The sequence below is a fragment of the Pan troglodytes genome, chromosome 22, assembly GCF_028858775.2.
Source record: "Pan troglodytes isolate AG18354 chromosome 22, NHGRI_mPanTro3-v2.0_pri, whole genome shotgun sequence".
In the NCBI taxonomy this organism is placed as follows: domain Eukaryota; kingdom Metazoa; phylum Chordata; class Mammalia; order Primates; family Hominidae; genus Pan; species Pan troglodytes.
The window spans coordinates 30,105,627-30,120,135 of NC_072420.2; the positions used below are offsets into that span (position 1 = coordinate 30,105,627).

The 14,509-nt window shown below is 39.4% G+C and overlaps 1 protein-coding gene across 20 annotated transcripts in view; it reads left to right on the forward strand.

The window, feature by feature from the left end:
* BACH1 (BTB domain and CNC homolog 1) overlaps window positions 1-14,509 on the forward strand; it is a 451,645-nt gene that overhangs the window by 18,149 nt on the left and 418,987 nt on the right. For all 20 annotated transcript variants that reach the window (XR_010154581.1, XR_010154586.1, XR_010154588.1 and 17 more), the window contains 3 exons: window positions 3,766-4,059; window positions 8,604-9,938; window positions 12,959-13,165. Coding sequence is in view for 11 of the 20 variants with exons in the window: in XM_063803727.1 (XP_063659797.1) it covers window positions 3,826-4,059; window positions 8,604-9,938; window positions 12,959-13,165 (1,776 nt within the window). In the remaining 9 variants the exon portion in view is untranslated. The remainder of the gene's footprint in view (window positions 1-3,765; window positions 4,060-8,603; window positions 9,939-12,958; window positions 13,166-14,509) is intronic.

Consider the following 14,509-nt stretch of genomic DNA (forward strand, 5'->3'; position numbering starts at 1 on the left):
AAGTCCAGATAGTGGCCACAGTGTATGTGGAGGCCCTGAAATCAGTAGGAGCTTGGGGCCTGTGGAGCAGGAAGGAAGAGACAGTGAGGCTACAGAATAGCAAGAGAGGGGGGCAATGGCTTGAGATAAGTCTGGATTAATGGATGGAAAACCCAACTACATAGGACTTGAGGACGTGTTAAGGATTTTGAAGTGATCATATGCCATTTATTTGGAAGATGACGTAGGGTTTTTGTTAGGAAGAGAATACATTGGAGGGGGTCAAGAGGGGCTTTAGGGGTATAAGGCTTTTGGTAATATTATCACCACTAATAACAGCTAATATTATTTGTTGCTGTAGACCAAGCACTGTGCTGTGAACCCTTTTCCCACATCATCTCATATAAACTTCAGAACATCTCAGCGAGGTGGTGTTTTCTCTACTTTATAGACGAGGGAACCGAGACAGTGAGGTTAAGCAACTTGGCCAAGGTCATATAGCTAGTAGTGGCAGAGCTGGGATTTGAACCCAGACAGTGTAAGATTGTAAATTCTGAGACTCTAAATCCTGTGGTGTTTGCCACTGGGCCTGTATTTTTCATTGCGTAGGTGATGGGCCTATGTGGGTCTTGAAATTGAGTGGATCGCAACTGGGATTTAAGAAAAAAATTGAATGGAGTAGAAAGTATCAGACTACTTGCATGTAATAAACATAAATATTGATATGTGAAACTTTATTTTATGTAAGTAAACTTGTACATTTGTGAGCTGTTATAGAAGGTTAAACAGCATTTTTCCAGGCAGGAGCTGATGATGGCTTGGATTAGAGTTGTGCTGATGCCGATGGAGAGAGGTGGACCCCAGTGCTAAGAGGCAGAGGCAGCAGGACTCAGTAAGAGATTGGATAGAGGTGCCCAGCTGAGGAAGGAATGAGGAGTGAGTCCCAGATTTCTTGTATGAACAGCATCAGTCATGGTGCATGCTGTGCTCAATCCACTTGAAGGGAGACTGATCCTTCTTAGAGGGGTCCTCCTGGATGGCTGTTTTACTACCTGAATTTCTAGTTTCTCTCAGCTGCAGCTGACAGGACTTGGGGTTGGCATCTCGCCCAGGGGCAGCAAATTTGTAAGCTAGCTCTCAACCCATGAGATGATGTGTTACTGAAAACTGCCTAAACAGATGTTGAGCCAATAATTAATTCTCTGGAATTTGAGGTGAGTAGTCAGCCAGCTGGTGGCAGGATGAGAAGCGGTGGGCCACAGATGTATGTAGTTGACTACTAGCAGCTCTAGGGTGAAGGTGTAGGAATTATTTGTGTGGAGTCACCTTGAGATCCAAAGAACCTTTAGATTTCAGTTTCTAAGGCCCAGAGTCATTCTCTTTCTGAAGCTCAGGTCCAATTTTTTTTTTCTTGCTCTCTCTGCGGTCCATATCTGTATTCTCAAGCATAACCTTTTAGTAATATCCAGCTCCCCACATTGCTGCAGTGAATCTCCATACTGTGCGTTCAGCTAGTACTAACTGGAGACAGAATGATGGAGTAGTTAAAAAAAATGTCTGGTGGCAATTCCCCATCTTTGTCTTATTGGTCTTTTGATGTTGGCCAAGATACTTCTTACTGAGCCTTGGTTTCCACATCTGTAAAATTGGGATGATAGAGGAGCATCACAGGGCTGTTTTGAGGCATAAATGAGAGAAACTCTATCTAGCACTTAGCTCAGTGCCTGGTGAAGAATTACAGCTTAATAATCTTGCCATTGATAGTTAACATCTCTAGGATAGTCTCTGGAGAGACTTAAACGTGTTCATTAACAAACATTATGGGAAGGAGCCAGCATAGAGGGAGAGGTTGGATATATATGAGACAGGGTCTTAAGAGAAGATATTGGATCCCAGAGAAGCAGGCATGGCACGGGATTAAGAGAATACATTACAGATTGTTTTCAACAGAAGAGGGAACCTGATGGAGGTGGTAGGAGGACTGTTTTTTCTGAGGTTGGGTCCCACTCATGGTGATTTGCTAGGAGAGATGCTGGTGTCAGGAGGAGAAAAGTGGCAAGGTAGAAAGCTATTATAGAGAACAGGAGACAGGGACATACCAGAAAACTGGTGAACAGTACCAAGAGCCTGTGACTGCACATTGTAAATTTATAATGACACCAGTCTGCGTATTTCTACAGTGTTTTCTGGCAGTGCTGTGTTCAAAAGAATGATGAGCTATAAAAGTAAGATTAGTATAGTTTTGAAGGGTGTGCATCCTAGATACCAGGAAAGAATAAGGAGGCTGGGAGCGTGGGTACAGGGACATAGTAGGTCAGGTGGTCAGCCATGGAGTCCGGCTTGGTTGGGAGGGCAGTGTGCTCTGGGCAGGGTATAGTCTTGAAGAAAGAAGAGGGCAGTGGTCTGTGTGTGGTGCCACCCACAAAAGATAAATAACTTCTTTGATTGATGGTTTTCCCTATTATTCTTAACACTAATTTCTTGTGTTGATAACTGAAGTATTAAGACTAATTGCTAAAAATAAATTTATATTCTTGTATGGGCCAAAACTGGAGTTAGTTCTAGTGTTTAATTTTGAAGTTACCAGTGATTTCGTGTGGTATGCTGAATCAGTAAATAAGTTGTGATCCTTAACCTTGGGACTGAACTTCAGTAGTCCTTATTTCTCCTTGCATTTTTGTTTGGAGTGTGTAGCAAATCTGAAAGCAGTACCATTTACTCATTCACTGACCATTTGAAGGCTTCCCGTGTGTCAGGAGAACAGAAGTGAATGACGCAGGGATGATACCGTGAGGCATCACACGGATAAAGGCCAATAAGCTCCTCACAGTATCATCCTTTCCGGCCATAGGGTGCTGGAAGACAATATTAGAACTTCTCTTTTAACCTGTTACTTTGAACTTCTGTGTTTCTCAGAACATATATATCAGAATAGTAGCACATGTCTGAAAAATATAGATAAGCATACATGTATTGGGGGTATTCTTGTTTTTGGCAGTAGTGTGTATGTGATCAAAAACTATTTGGAGGCTATTATATGTTAGTATGTATTTTAAAAAATATAAAATTATAACTTTTTCTTAGCATTTTGAGAAAACCTAGTTTCTGCATGTAATTAATGAGGTAGTTTTACTTGCTTGTGTTTGTAGTGTGAAGTAAATCTTACTGTATAAAAAGACTTACTACCAAGATCTGGCTTGACACATTTCAGTCATTTTCTTCTTGGTGTTGGAGGAACTTTACCTTTTGTAGAACAGTGTCCCTTGTTATAAAACACTAAATTCACTTGCCATCTATCAGATGTTGAGGAATGGGGTGTGGAGAATGTGGAACAGCACATGCCTGTTTTACTATCAGTCTCATCCCAAGGTGTGACCTCTGGGGACCTTCCTTCTTACCTCTCTGGCTGTCTCTCCTGCCTTCTCTCTCTCTCTCAACTGTCTCAAAACAATAGGATTGGGATGCCACCAGAAATTCCCTGCTCCCATCTGTTTGCTCAGAGTAGGTGGTTACTCAGTGTGTAATGTCTCACTTTCAGAGAGCCATGAAATCCTTGGTTCAAAAAGTTCCCTCACACCAAGAATCTTTTCCGTAAAATTAGTTAGAAAAACTGCTATCAAGAACCTATTTTAAATGAAGTACATTGAATAAATACCTCTAGGTTGTTCCTCTGGAGGTTTTTTATTTTCATTTTTGTTTTAATGAGTATGTATCTTAGCCTGTATTTGACACTGTCATTTTTTAACAAGATGTTATTTAAGTGAAATCTTGCATGTGTGTTTGCAGGTTGATGATAATTAGAAGCATGCTTTCCACTGAACTTCCCGACAACATTTGTTATGCAGAATGTCTCTGAGTGAGAACTCGGTTTTTGCCTATGAATCTTCTGTGCATAGCACCAATGTTTTACTCAGCCTTAATGACCAGCGGAAGAAAGATGTGCTGTGCGATGTCACCATCTTTGTGGAGGGACAGCGGTTCCGCGCTCACCGGTCCGTGCTGGCGGCATGCAGCAGTTACTTCCACTCAAGAATCGTAGGCCAGGCTGATGGAGAGCTGAACATTACTCTTCCAGAAGAGGTGAGAGATCCATGTTTTTGGCAATTTTAATCTACTTTTACTTAAGTTTTTTATGGTTCATAATGTTGAAAATAAAGCACAGTCTCCTTGTCAGGTGGCTATGGAGCATTTCCCAGGTTCTGCGCAACCCTTTTTTTTTTTTTTAGTTTTTTTAATGTAAAATCATTAATTTTGAATGTTGGTTAACATTACTGAGCAGTTGGATATAACATAACACCCACTGTTATGTTATTTTTGATGAAATGACCAAATCAGGACACGCCCAGTGGATTGTAGGCAATTGGAAAAGTCATGGTTTTGAGAGTCTGTGCTGTGTGACATTCTCTTCTAGGGGCCCTTTCCAGTGATCAGCAATTGTAGCTATGTGTGTTAGTCTGTTCTCGTGGCGCTAATAAAGACATACCTGAAACTGGGTAATTTTTAAAGGAAAGAAGTTTAATCGGCTCACAGTTGCACATGGCTGGGGAGACCTCACAATCATGGTGGAAGACGAAGGAAAAGCAAAGGGACTTACATGGTGGTGGGCAAGAGAGAACTTGTGCAGTGAAGCTCCCCCTTATAAAACCATCACATCTCGTGAGACTTATTCACTATCACCAGAATAGCACTGGAAAGACCCGCCCCTGTGATTCAGTGACCTCCCATTGGGTCCCTCCCATGACGTGGCAATTGTGGGAGCTACAATTCAAGATAAGATTTGGGTGGAGACACAGCCAAACCATATCACTAGGTTTAGGGTTCTATAAAACGTCCATTTTCTCAAGACATCTCCTATGAAAAGGAGGCACTCCATGAGTGTTCTGTCTCCCCTTCTTTCTTGACTTTGTCTTTATGTATTGATTAGAAAAAATAAACAGTGTTGCGTTATTTTTATATAGCCTTATTTTTACATACATCTTTTTCTCTGGTCTGTTGTGGAGCTCAGGCTAACAAATATTTGGGTCCTTGTTAATGTCCTGCCTTTCAGAGGAACTCTCTTTTGGGTGGGGATGTGCTGGCTGTGCTGACTCTTAGCAGCATCCCTTGCTTTAGTTAGTTAGTAACTGCTACTAGCAGAGTATCAAGGCTGTGGCATTGGGACACAAATAGAAGTTAGGAGGAATATGGAGAAAGAATGTAGAAATCCTTTGAGTATGACAGGTCTATGTGGGATATTCCCAGTTGGATACGGTTGAATAAACTGTAAACTAAGTCTACAGTTTAGCTTGTTGCTGTCCATGCCTACTTCTGTGAAACTGCAGCTACGGTTTTGGGAACAGGTTGTCTGTTAGTTTTGTAGCAGAGGTCAGAGTCAATGGTGCAATATCAAGAAAATGGTAAAAAAGGCCAACCTATGAACTAGCCATTGTTTTAAAAAAAGAACAACACATTTTATAATGGAGATGTATTAACTATGGTTCATATTTTCAAATTATTGAATGAGACTTTACAAGTAAAGCAAAGTTTGATTCATGGATTTAGGAGGAAAGGTATGTGCATACATGCATGTGTGTATGCATTCATTCTTTCTAATTTAATGTGTAAATCATAAGTTTTCAAATATTTGAAGTGTTTCATTATAGTGACAGTGTCAAAATACCTTATAACTCACTATCCTAAAGACCTTTTTAGATTATTTTAACGTATTTAAAAATTTTAATTGAAATTTTTATCGAGTGTATTAGGGTTCTCCAGAGGGACAGAACTAATAGGATATATGTATGTATGAAGGGGCGTTTGTTAAGGAGAATTGGCTCACATGTTCACAAGGTGAAGGCCCATTATAGGCCACCTGCAAGCTGAGGAGGAAGGAAGCTAGTAGTGGCCCAGTCCGAGTCCAGAGGCCTCAAAAGTAGGGAAGCCAACACTGTAGAGCCTTCAGTCTGTGGCCAAAGGCCCAAGAGCCCTCGGCAAACCGCTGGTGTAAGTCTAAGAGTCCAAAGGCCAAAGAACCTGGCGTCTGATGTCAAGGGCAGGAGGCATCCAGGAGGGGAGAAAGATGAAAGCTGGAAGACTCAGCAAGTCACCTATCCCACCTTTTTCCTCCTGTTTTGTTCCAGCCTCGCTGGCAGCTGAGTGGATGGTGCCCACCCATATTGAGGGTGGGTCTTCCTCTCCCAGTCCACTGACTCAAATGTTAGTCTTCTCTAGCAACGCCCTCACTGACACACCCAGAAACAAGACTTTAACTTCAATCCAATCAAGTTGACATTTAATATTAACTGTCACACTGATGTTTTCATGTGCAGATGTAAGAAACAATGCAGAGTTCCTTTTCACTTTGTCCAGTGTCCGCCATTGATAACATTTTGCAAAATTGTAGTATAGTATTACAACCAGGATATTGATACAATCTCCCATAGCGTTCAGATTGCCACAGTTTTGCTTGTACTAGCATGTGTGTGTGCGGGTTAAGTTCTATATAATTTTATCCCCTGCAAAGGTTTGTGTATCCACCACCATAGTTAAGATAACAGCCGGGCCCAGTGGCTCACGCCTGTAATCCCAGCACTTTGGGAGGGCGAGGCAGGCAGATCACCTGAGGTCAGGAGTTCGAGACCAGCCTGGCCAACATGGTGAAACCACATCTCTACTAAAAATACAAAAATTAGCCAGGCGTGGTGGCGGGCACCTGTAATCCCAGCTACTTGGGAGACTGAGGCAGGAGAATCACTTGCAGTGAGCCAAGATCGCGCCGCTGCACTCTAGCCTGGGTGACAGAGAGAGACTCTGCCTCAAAAAAAAAAAAAAAGAAAAGAAAAGATACTGAACTTGCCAACACACAAAGATCCCTTGTGTTGTCCTTTTATAACCACAGACATCTCCTGCCTACACTCCATGCCCTCATCCCCTTGCCCCCTTCCTCCGTGCCTAATCCATGGCAACCACTAATCTTTCTTCCTTTTCTAAAGTTTTGTCATTCTAAAAATGTTATATAAATGGAATTATGCAGTATATTACCTCTTAGGATTGATGTTGTTTGACTTAGCTGAGATTATCCAGCTTGTGTGTATCAGCAATTTATTCCTTTTTATTGCTGAGTAATATTCTGTAGTATGGATGTACCGTGTGTGTGTGTGTGTGTGTGTGTGTGTGTGTGTGTGTAGCTTTTTACCTGTTGAAGGAAATCAGGCTAATTCTGGTTTTTGGCTATCACAAATAAAATTGCTGTAAACATTTGTGTACTGGTTTTTGTGTGAACATAAGTTTGCATTTCTCTGGGATAAAAGACCAGGAGTGCAGTTGCTGGGTCATATGGTAGTTGCATGTTTAGTTTTATAAGAAAGTTTTTTTCAAAGTGTCTGTACCATTTTACATTCCCACTAGCAATATGTGAGTGATTTAGTTTATCTGCATTCTCATTAGCATTTGATGGTATCACTGCTTTTTATTGGAGCCTTTAAAAAGCCTGAATATGGTTTAGCATGTTTATGTTTTTAAGAAGATCACGGCCGGGCGCGGTGGCTCACGCCTGTAATCCCAGCACTTTGGGAGGCCGAGGCGAGTGGATCATGAGGTCAGGAGATAGAGACCATCCTGGCTAATGTGGTGAAACCCCCGTCTCTACTAAAAATACAGAAAAATTAGCCGGGCATGGTGGCAGGCGCCTGTAGTCCCAGCTGCTCGGGAGGCTGAGGCAGGAGAATGGCGTGAACCCGAGAGGCGGAGCTTGCAGTGAGCCGAGATCGCGCCACTGCACTCCAGCCTGGGCGACAGAGCGAGACTCCGTCTTAGAAAAAAAAAAAAAATCACAAATATTAATATTATCTTGACCACTCTTATAAGAACTCAGTGGTTTCAAATTAATTTTGTGCTTTTAATCCAGGATGATGCCTTCTGTGTACTGGAGTTGGTTCCATTTGCCTCTCACTTTAAGAGGCAGGTTTAATGTAAATGTGCAAGTTTCTACTTAAAAGTTTTGTTACTTCGAGTCCATGAATTTTTGCTGAAACAGTACCGAGGCATGATTTTTATAACTTCTCTTAGATCACTTTTAAAAATCTGAATCTTTAAAACTTTTACTGTTAGGAATTTTTGACAGTAAAGTTAATAGTTACCAGTTAGTGTGCATTTACCATGGATCAAGACTTTGTAACTGCTTTAGAAATACTGTTTTATATCCTTTAAAATTCTGCTTTTGTAGCTTGTAGCAGTTGGAGTTGTTTGGAATACAGTGGCCATGTGGAGCTGGGCTAGCAGTAGACTCACTATGTGTGGCAGGTAGTGTTCATCCTGCTCTAATTCATAGATGATTTTTTTTTCCACTATCATGGGAAAATTGTGGTAATGTCTTACGTCTTTAACTTATGTGAGTAAACCATAGTTCATGTGCAATTAAGAGAGGCCTCTATAAAACAGTGTGTGGTCCCCGTGAAAAGCATGCTTTTCCAGGATCTTTTTCTTTTACATTTCTTAGAAGAATATGTTTTCTTCAAATTAAAGTACATATTTTATAATTATCACAAATAAGTTACATATCTCTCTATTCCTCTTCTACTTATTTTGTTTTTATGTACTAGACAGCTTTCAAATGATGTGTTTGTTTTTATTTTGTGTATCAACAGGTGACAGTTAAAGGATTTGAACCTTTAATTCAGTTTGCCTACACTGCTAAACTGATTTTAAGTAAAGAGAATGTGGATGAAGTGTGCAAATGTGTGGAGTTTTTAAGTGTACACAATATTGAGGAATCCTGCTTTCAGTTTCTGAAATTTAAGTTTTTGGACTCCACTGCAGACCAGCAAGAATGCCCAAGAAAAAAATGCTTTTCATCACACTGTCAGAAAACAGACCTTAAACTTTCACTTTTGGACCAGAGGGATCTAGAAACTGATGAAGTGGAGGAATTTCTGGAAAATAAAAATGTTCAGACTCCTCAGTGTAAACTCCGCAGGTATCAAGGAAATGCAAAAGCCTCACCTCCTCTACAAGACAGTGCCAGTCAGACATATGAGTCCATGTGCTTAGAGAAGGATGCTGCTCTGGTCTTGCCTTCTTTATGCCCCAAATACAGAAAATTCCAAAAAGCATTTGGAACTGACAGAGTCCGTACTGGGGAATCTAGTGTCAAAGACATTCATGCTTCTGTTCAGCCAAATGAAAGGTCTGAAAATGAATGCCTGGGAGGAGTCCCGGAGTGTAGAGATTTGCAGGTGATGTTAAAATGTGACGAAAGTAAATTAGCAATGGAACCTGAAGAAACGAAGAAAGATCCTGCTTCTCAGTGCCCAACTGAAAAATCAGAAGTGACTCCTTTCCCCCACAATTCTTCGATAGACCCTCATGGACTTTATTCTTTGTCTCTTTTACACACATATGACCAATATGGTGACTTGAATTTTGCTGGTATGCAAAACACAACAGTGTTAACAGAAAAGCCTTTGTCAGGTACAGACGTCCAGGAAAAAACATTTGGTGAAAGTCAGGATTTACCTTTGAAATCTGACTTGGGCACCAGGGAAGATATTAGTGTTGCATCTAGTGATAGGAGTAGTGTGGAGCGAGAAGTGGCAGAACACCTAGCAAAAGGCTTCTGGAGTGACATTTGCAGCACGGACACTCCTTGCCAAATGCAGTTATCACCTGCTGTGGCCAAAGATGGCTCAGAACAGATCTCACAGAAACGGTCTGAGTGTCCGTGGTTAGGTATCAGGATTAGTGAGAGCCCAGAACCAGGTCAAAGGACTTTCACAACATTAAGTTCTGTCAACTGCCCTTTTATAAGTACTCTGAGTACTGAAGGCTGTTCAAGCAATTTGGAAATTGGAAACGATGATTATGTTTCAGAACCCCAGCAAGAACCTTGCCCATATGCTTGTGTCATTAGCTTGGGAGACGACTCTGAGACGGACACCGAAGGAGACAGTGAATCCTGTTCAGCCAGAGAACAAGAATGTGAGGTGAGCAGGAATATGTTCTTAATTCATTGTTTTAATAACCATTAATTGGGATTTACTGTGGATCAGCTCCCTTTGCATCATTAGGGATATAATCAGGTTCAGGGAGTGGGGAGGAAACTCATACAAAGTTAATTGTAAGACTGTGTGATAGGGCTGGGCGCAGTGGCCCACAACTGTAATTCCAGCACTTTGAGAAGCCGAGGTGTGGGTGGATCACCTGAAGTCAGAAGTTTGAGATCAGCCTGGCCAACATGGCGAATCCCCGTCTCTACAAAAATTAGCTGGGTGTAGTGGTGGGTGCCTGTAATCCCAGCTACTCGAGAGGCTGAGGCAGGAGAAGCGCTTGAATGTGGGAGGCGGAGGTTGCAGTGAGCCAGGTTTGCACCACTGCACTCCAGCCTAGGAGACAGAGCAAGACTGTCTCAAAAAATTTTTTAAAAACACTGTGTGATAAATACCAAAAGAGAGAGATGAAGTTTGAAGGACTTCTGTGTTCATTTGTTTCCAGTAGATATATTAACCATAAAGTAGGTTCACACATTGGCTGTGTTCACACATCGGCCATTTAATTGTTTAAATCAAATGCCATGCTGCAAGACAAAAAAGAATAATGATTCTATGCTCATTATTTGATAACTCCTGGAAAAATGCAGCATATATTCAGTCTTGCTCATTGCCAATAAGAACCTCTAGACCTGGGACATGTCCCTGAGCAGTGGTTTAACAGTGATTAGTTGTAGGAATGTGACTTCTAGTGGAGTAAAGTTTATTGGATCTAGTTTTTCATGGCCATTGATTTTTAAATTTTCCTTTGGCCATTTCAACTATTGATGAATGTCTTAATTTAGCATGAGTTACATGTAGCTGGTATGATATTAATCAAAGCAAGCTTGATTTGTATATTCTGTTTGTATTTGATAGATCCTTTCTGTAAAATATTACTTATAAGTCCAGTAATGATAAGGGCCTGTTAGTTCCTTCCAAAAATATATTAATTAAAATATTTTTTCTTTTTTTGTTTTTATATTTTATGATTTTGTTTGCCTTTCAATAGTTGGCTTTTCTCTTTATAATCACAATTTACATTCTTTTTAAAAATTATTTTTCTATTTTATTCATTGCATTTTTTCCCCTTTCTTGGGCTTTATTTGTTTATTGTAAGAATACTTAACATGGGATCTACCCTTATAACAAAATTTTAAGTGTACGATACAGTATTGTTAAGTATAAGCACAATATTGTACAGCAGATCTCTATAACTTATTCTTTTATGACTGAAACTTAACCCATCCAATTGCAATTCCCCATTTTTTCCCTCTCCCTAGCCCCTGGCAGCCACCATTCTACTCTCTGTTTCTGTGAGTTTGACTGTTCTGTCTACTTCGTATAAGTGAAATCATGTTGGATTTACTCTCCTCTGTGTCTGGCTTATTTCACTTAGCATGATGCCTCCCAAGTTCTCCATATTGTAGGCAAATGGCAGGATTTCCTTCTTTTTATCAGGCTGAATGGTATTCCTTTGTGTATATACACCACGTTTTCTTTATCCGTTCATCCATCCATGGACATTTAGGTTGTTTCCATATCGTGGCTATTGTGAATAATGCGGTAACGAATATGGCGGGGAGTACAGACTGGGCACAGTGGCTCATGCCTGTAATCCCAACACCTTGGGAGGCTGAGGTGGGTAGATTGCCTGAGCCCAGGAGTTTGAGATCAGCTTGAGCAACATGGTAAAACCCCGTCTCTACAAAAAATACAAAAATTAGCCAGGCATGGTGGCATGTGCCAGTAGTCCCAGCTACTTAGGAAGCTGAGGTGAGAGGATTGCTTGAGCCTAGGAGATTGAGGCTGCAGTAAGCCATGATTGTGCCACCGTACTCCTGCATGACAGAGACCCTGTCTCCAAAAAAATATGTGTAGATCAGTGCAGATAACCTTTTGAGATGCTGATTGCAGTTCTTTTGGATAAATACCCAGGAGTGAGATTGCTGGGACATACAGTGCTATGATTTTTAATGGTTTGAAGAACCTCCATACCATTTTCCATGGCAGTTGCACTGTTTTCCCACAGGTGTACAAGGATTCCAATTTCTCTGCATCCCATTCTTTGGCATTTTCTTTGGTTTCATAGCTGTTGGGATTACAGGCATGGCTTTGAAAGAGGCTTTCTTTTTTAAAAATAATCTTGGCTTTGGAAGGAGATGGATTGGTGATTAAGAAGTAGCATGTATGCATGGGTTATATATAGATTTTTATGACATTATAAATGTAGCATTTGGAATTACTACAAAAAGAATATTAAAAAATTTTTTTTTAATTTAAAACATTTTATGTAACTAATATCTGTAAGTTTAAAAGGTAAGTTAAGTAGGTTGCCAGACTGACCTGTGTTTCATTTACATTTTTGATAATTAAACCCACACAATTTTGTTTTAAAAAAGTTTCTTTTTCTTTTTCCAAATTTAAGTATGTCAAAATGACTTTAACATATTCATAAGACTTTTCTAACTTTTTTTATATTGGCAAGTGAAATGTGTATCTTTTAGAGTGATTTATGTGAGACTAACATTTTCTTGATAGAAAAATAAATTTTCTGAAATGCTGTAGAAATTACTAGCATAATTATACTAATATCAAACCAATGCTGTATAGTCATTTCCTTCAAAAAATAAAATAGATTTTATTTTTGGGTTGAGTAAAAACGTCTGTGTATTAACATGCAATAGTAAAATAAATTCTGTCTGTACATTTTACATATGTCAGTATTTGTGTTAATATGTTTGATTTGCTGAAAAAAAATCTGCTTATTGTATTTGTCTTTTGAAATAGACCATAAATATAAATTAGATTATCAGTTTTTATTATAATGGATTGTATAGAAATTGGGATAGAGGCCTATGTTTTCTTTAATGTAAAATAAGTTCTCTGAAAAACTTAGATGTATACCTTCATCTTCCTAGGTTTGACTATAATTATAAAATACAGCAATAATTAGTAATATTTATTTCATATTCTAGGTAAAACTGCCATTCAATGCACAACGGATAATTTCACTGTCTCGAAATGATTTTCAGTCCTTGTTGAAAATGCACAAGCTTACTCCAGAACAGCTGGATTGTATCCATGATATTCGAAGAAGAAGTAAAAACAGAATTGCTGCACAGCGCTGTCGCAAGAGAAAACTTGACTGTATACAGAATCTTGAATCAGAAATTGAGAAGCTGGTAAGTGTAAAAGTTTCTTGTTACTATTTAAATTCCACCACTTTCTTTTTTGTCAAGGAAATAGTTTTTAAATTTCTAGGTCAGATATAATGCTCAATTACTTATTTTAATATGTATCAATTACCATTTTATCATTTTTACCATGATATGCTGTGATATGTAAGTGCTTTTTAAAAAGAAGGTTTTCAAATTAAGAATGACTTTACTCTCTACCTAATCATTAGTGGTTGTGAATAGATTCAAGAAATTATAAAGCACTTTAGGTTCTCTGTTTTGTGTCTATAAAAGTTAATATTCCAGGTGTTCATTTAAATGAACTGTGGACCTGAATAACTTGTTTTGGTTGATACCAAAACCAGACCAACCAGGATCTTTCATCTAAGGAAAAAAATTCTGATAGATATGGTGATATGAATTGAAAATATTAATATCTAATGGGATCCTAAGTGAGAACAATGCTTGCTTTTGAATCTTTTCTTTTTCTTTTTTGAGATGGAGTCTTGCTTTGTCGCCCAGGCTGGAGTGCAGTGGTGCGATCTCGGCTCACTGCAAGCTCTGCCTCCTGGGTTCATGCCATTCTCCTGCCTCAGCCTCCGGAGTAGCTGGGACTACAGGCGCCTGCCACTGCGCCTGGCTAATTTTTTTTTAAATTTATTTTTTGTATTTTTAGTAGAGATGGGGTTTCACTGTGTGAGCCAGGATGGTCTCGATCTCCTGACCTCGTGATCTGCCTGTCTTGGCCTCCCAAAGGGATTTCAGGCATGAGCCACCATGCCTGGCCTGAATCTTATTTTCTATTCCATCATCAAGACACAAATTAACTGAAAATTGATTAGTTTACTCCTCTTTCTTTTTTCCGTTGGTGGAAGGAAGCATTGTATGAAAGAGGACAACTCTGATAGTACAGGCCAGCTAAAGCTAAGATACGGTGAAAGATAGCAAGGAAACAGCCTAGAAGTAGTAAAAACATTGCTTGAATATTCAATTTTGTGTCTATTAATTGTTGAAAGTTTAAAAGTTGGGATTGTGGCAAGTTTTCAAGCGTGAACATTCTAGCTATGAATGGCGATTAAACAGCAACAATTTAGGGAAAAAAATTGTGCCTCCAAGAGAAGTTGAAAAATAAAAATTTATTATTTATATATTGCACATATACTTTGTGTAAAAAGATAAAAAATCATAACTATATTAAAGAGATGAAGCATAACTAAATAAAGAGGAACCAGATGTTTTACAAATAGAGGCATGAGAGATGTTAAAAAAAAAAACAAAAAACCCAAACACCGACATGATATTGCTGAATAGTTAAAGTTGTTAAAACCAAGGAGGAAAAGTTTTCAATTC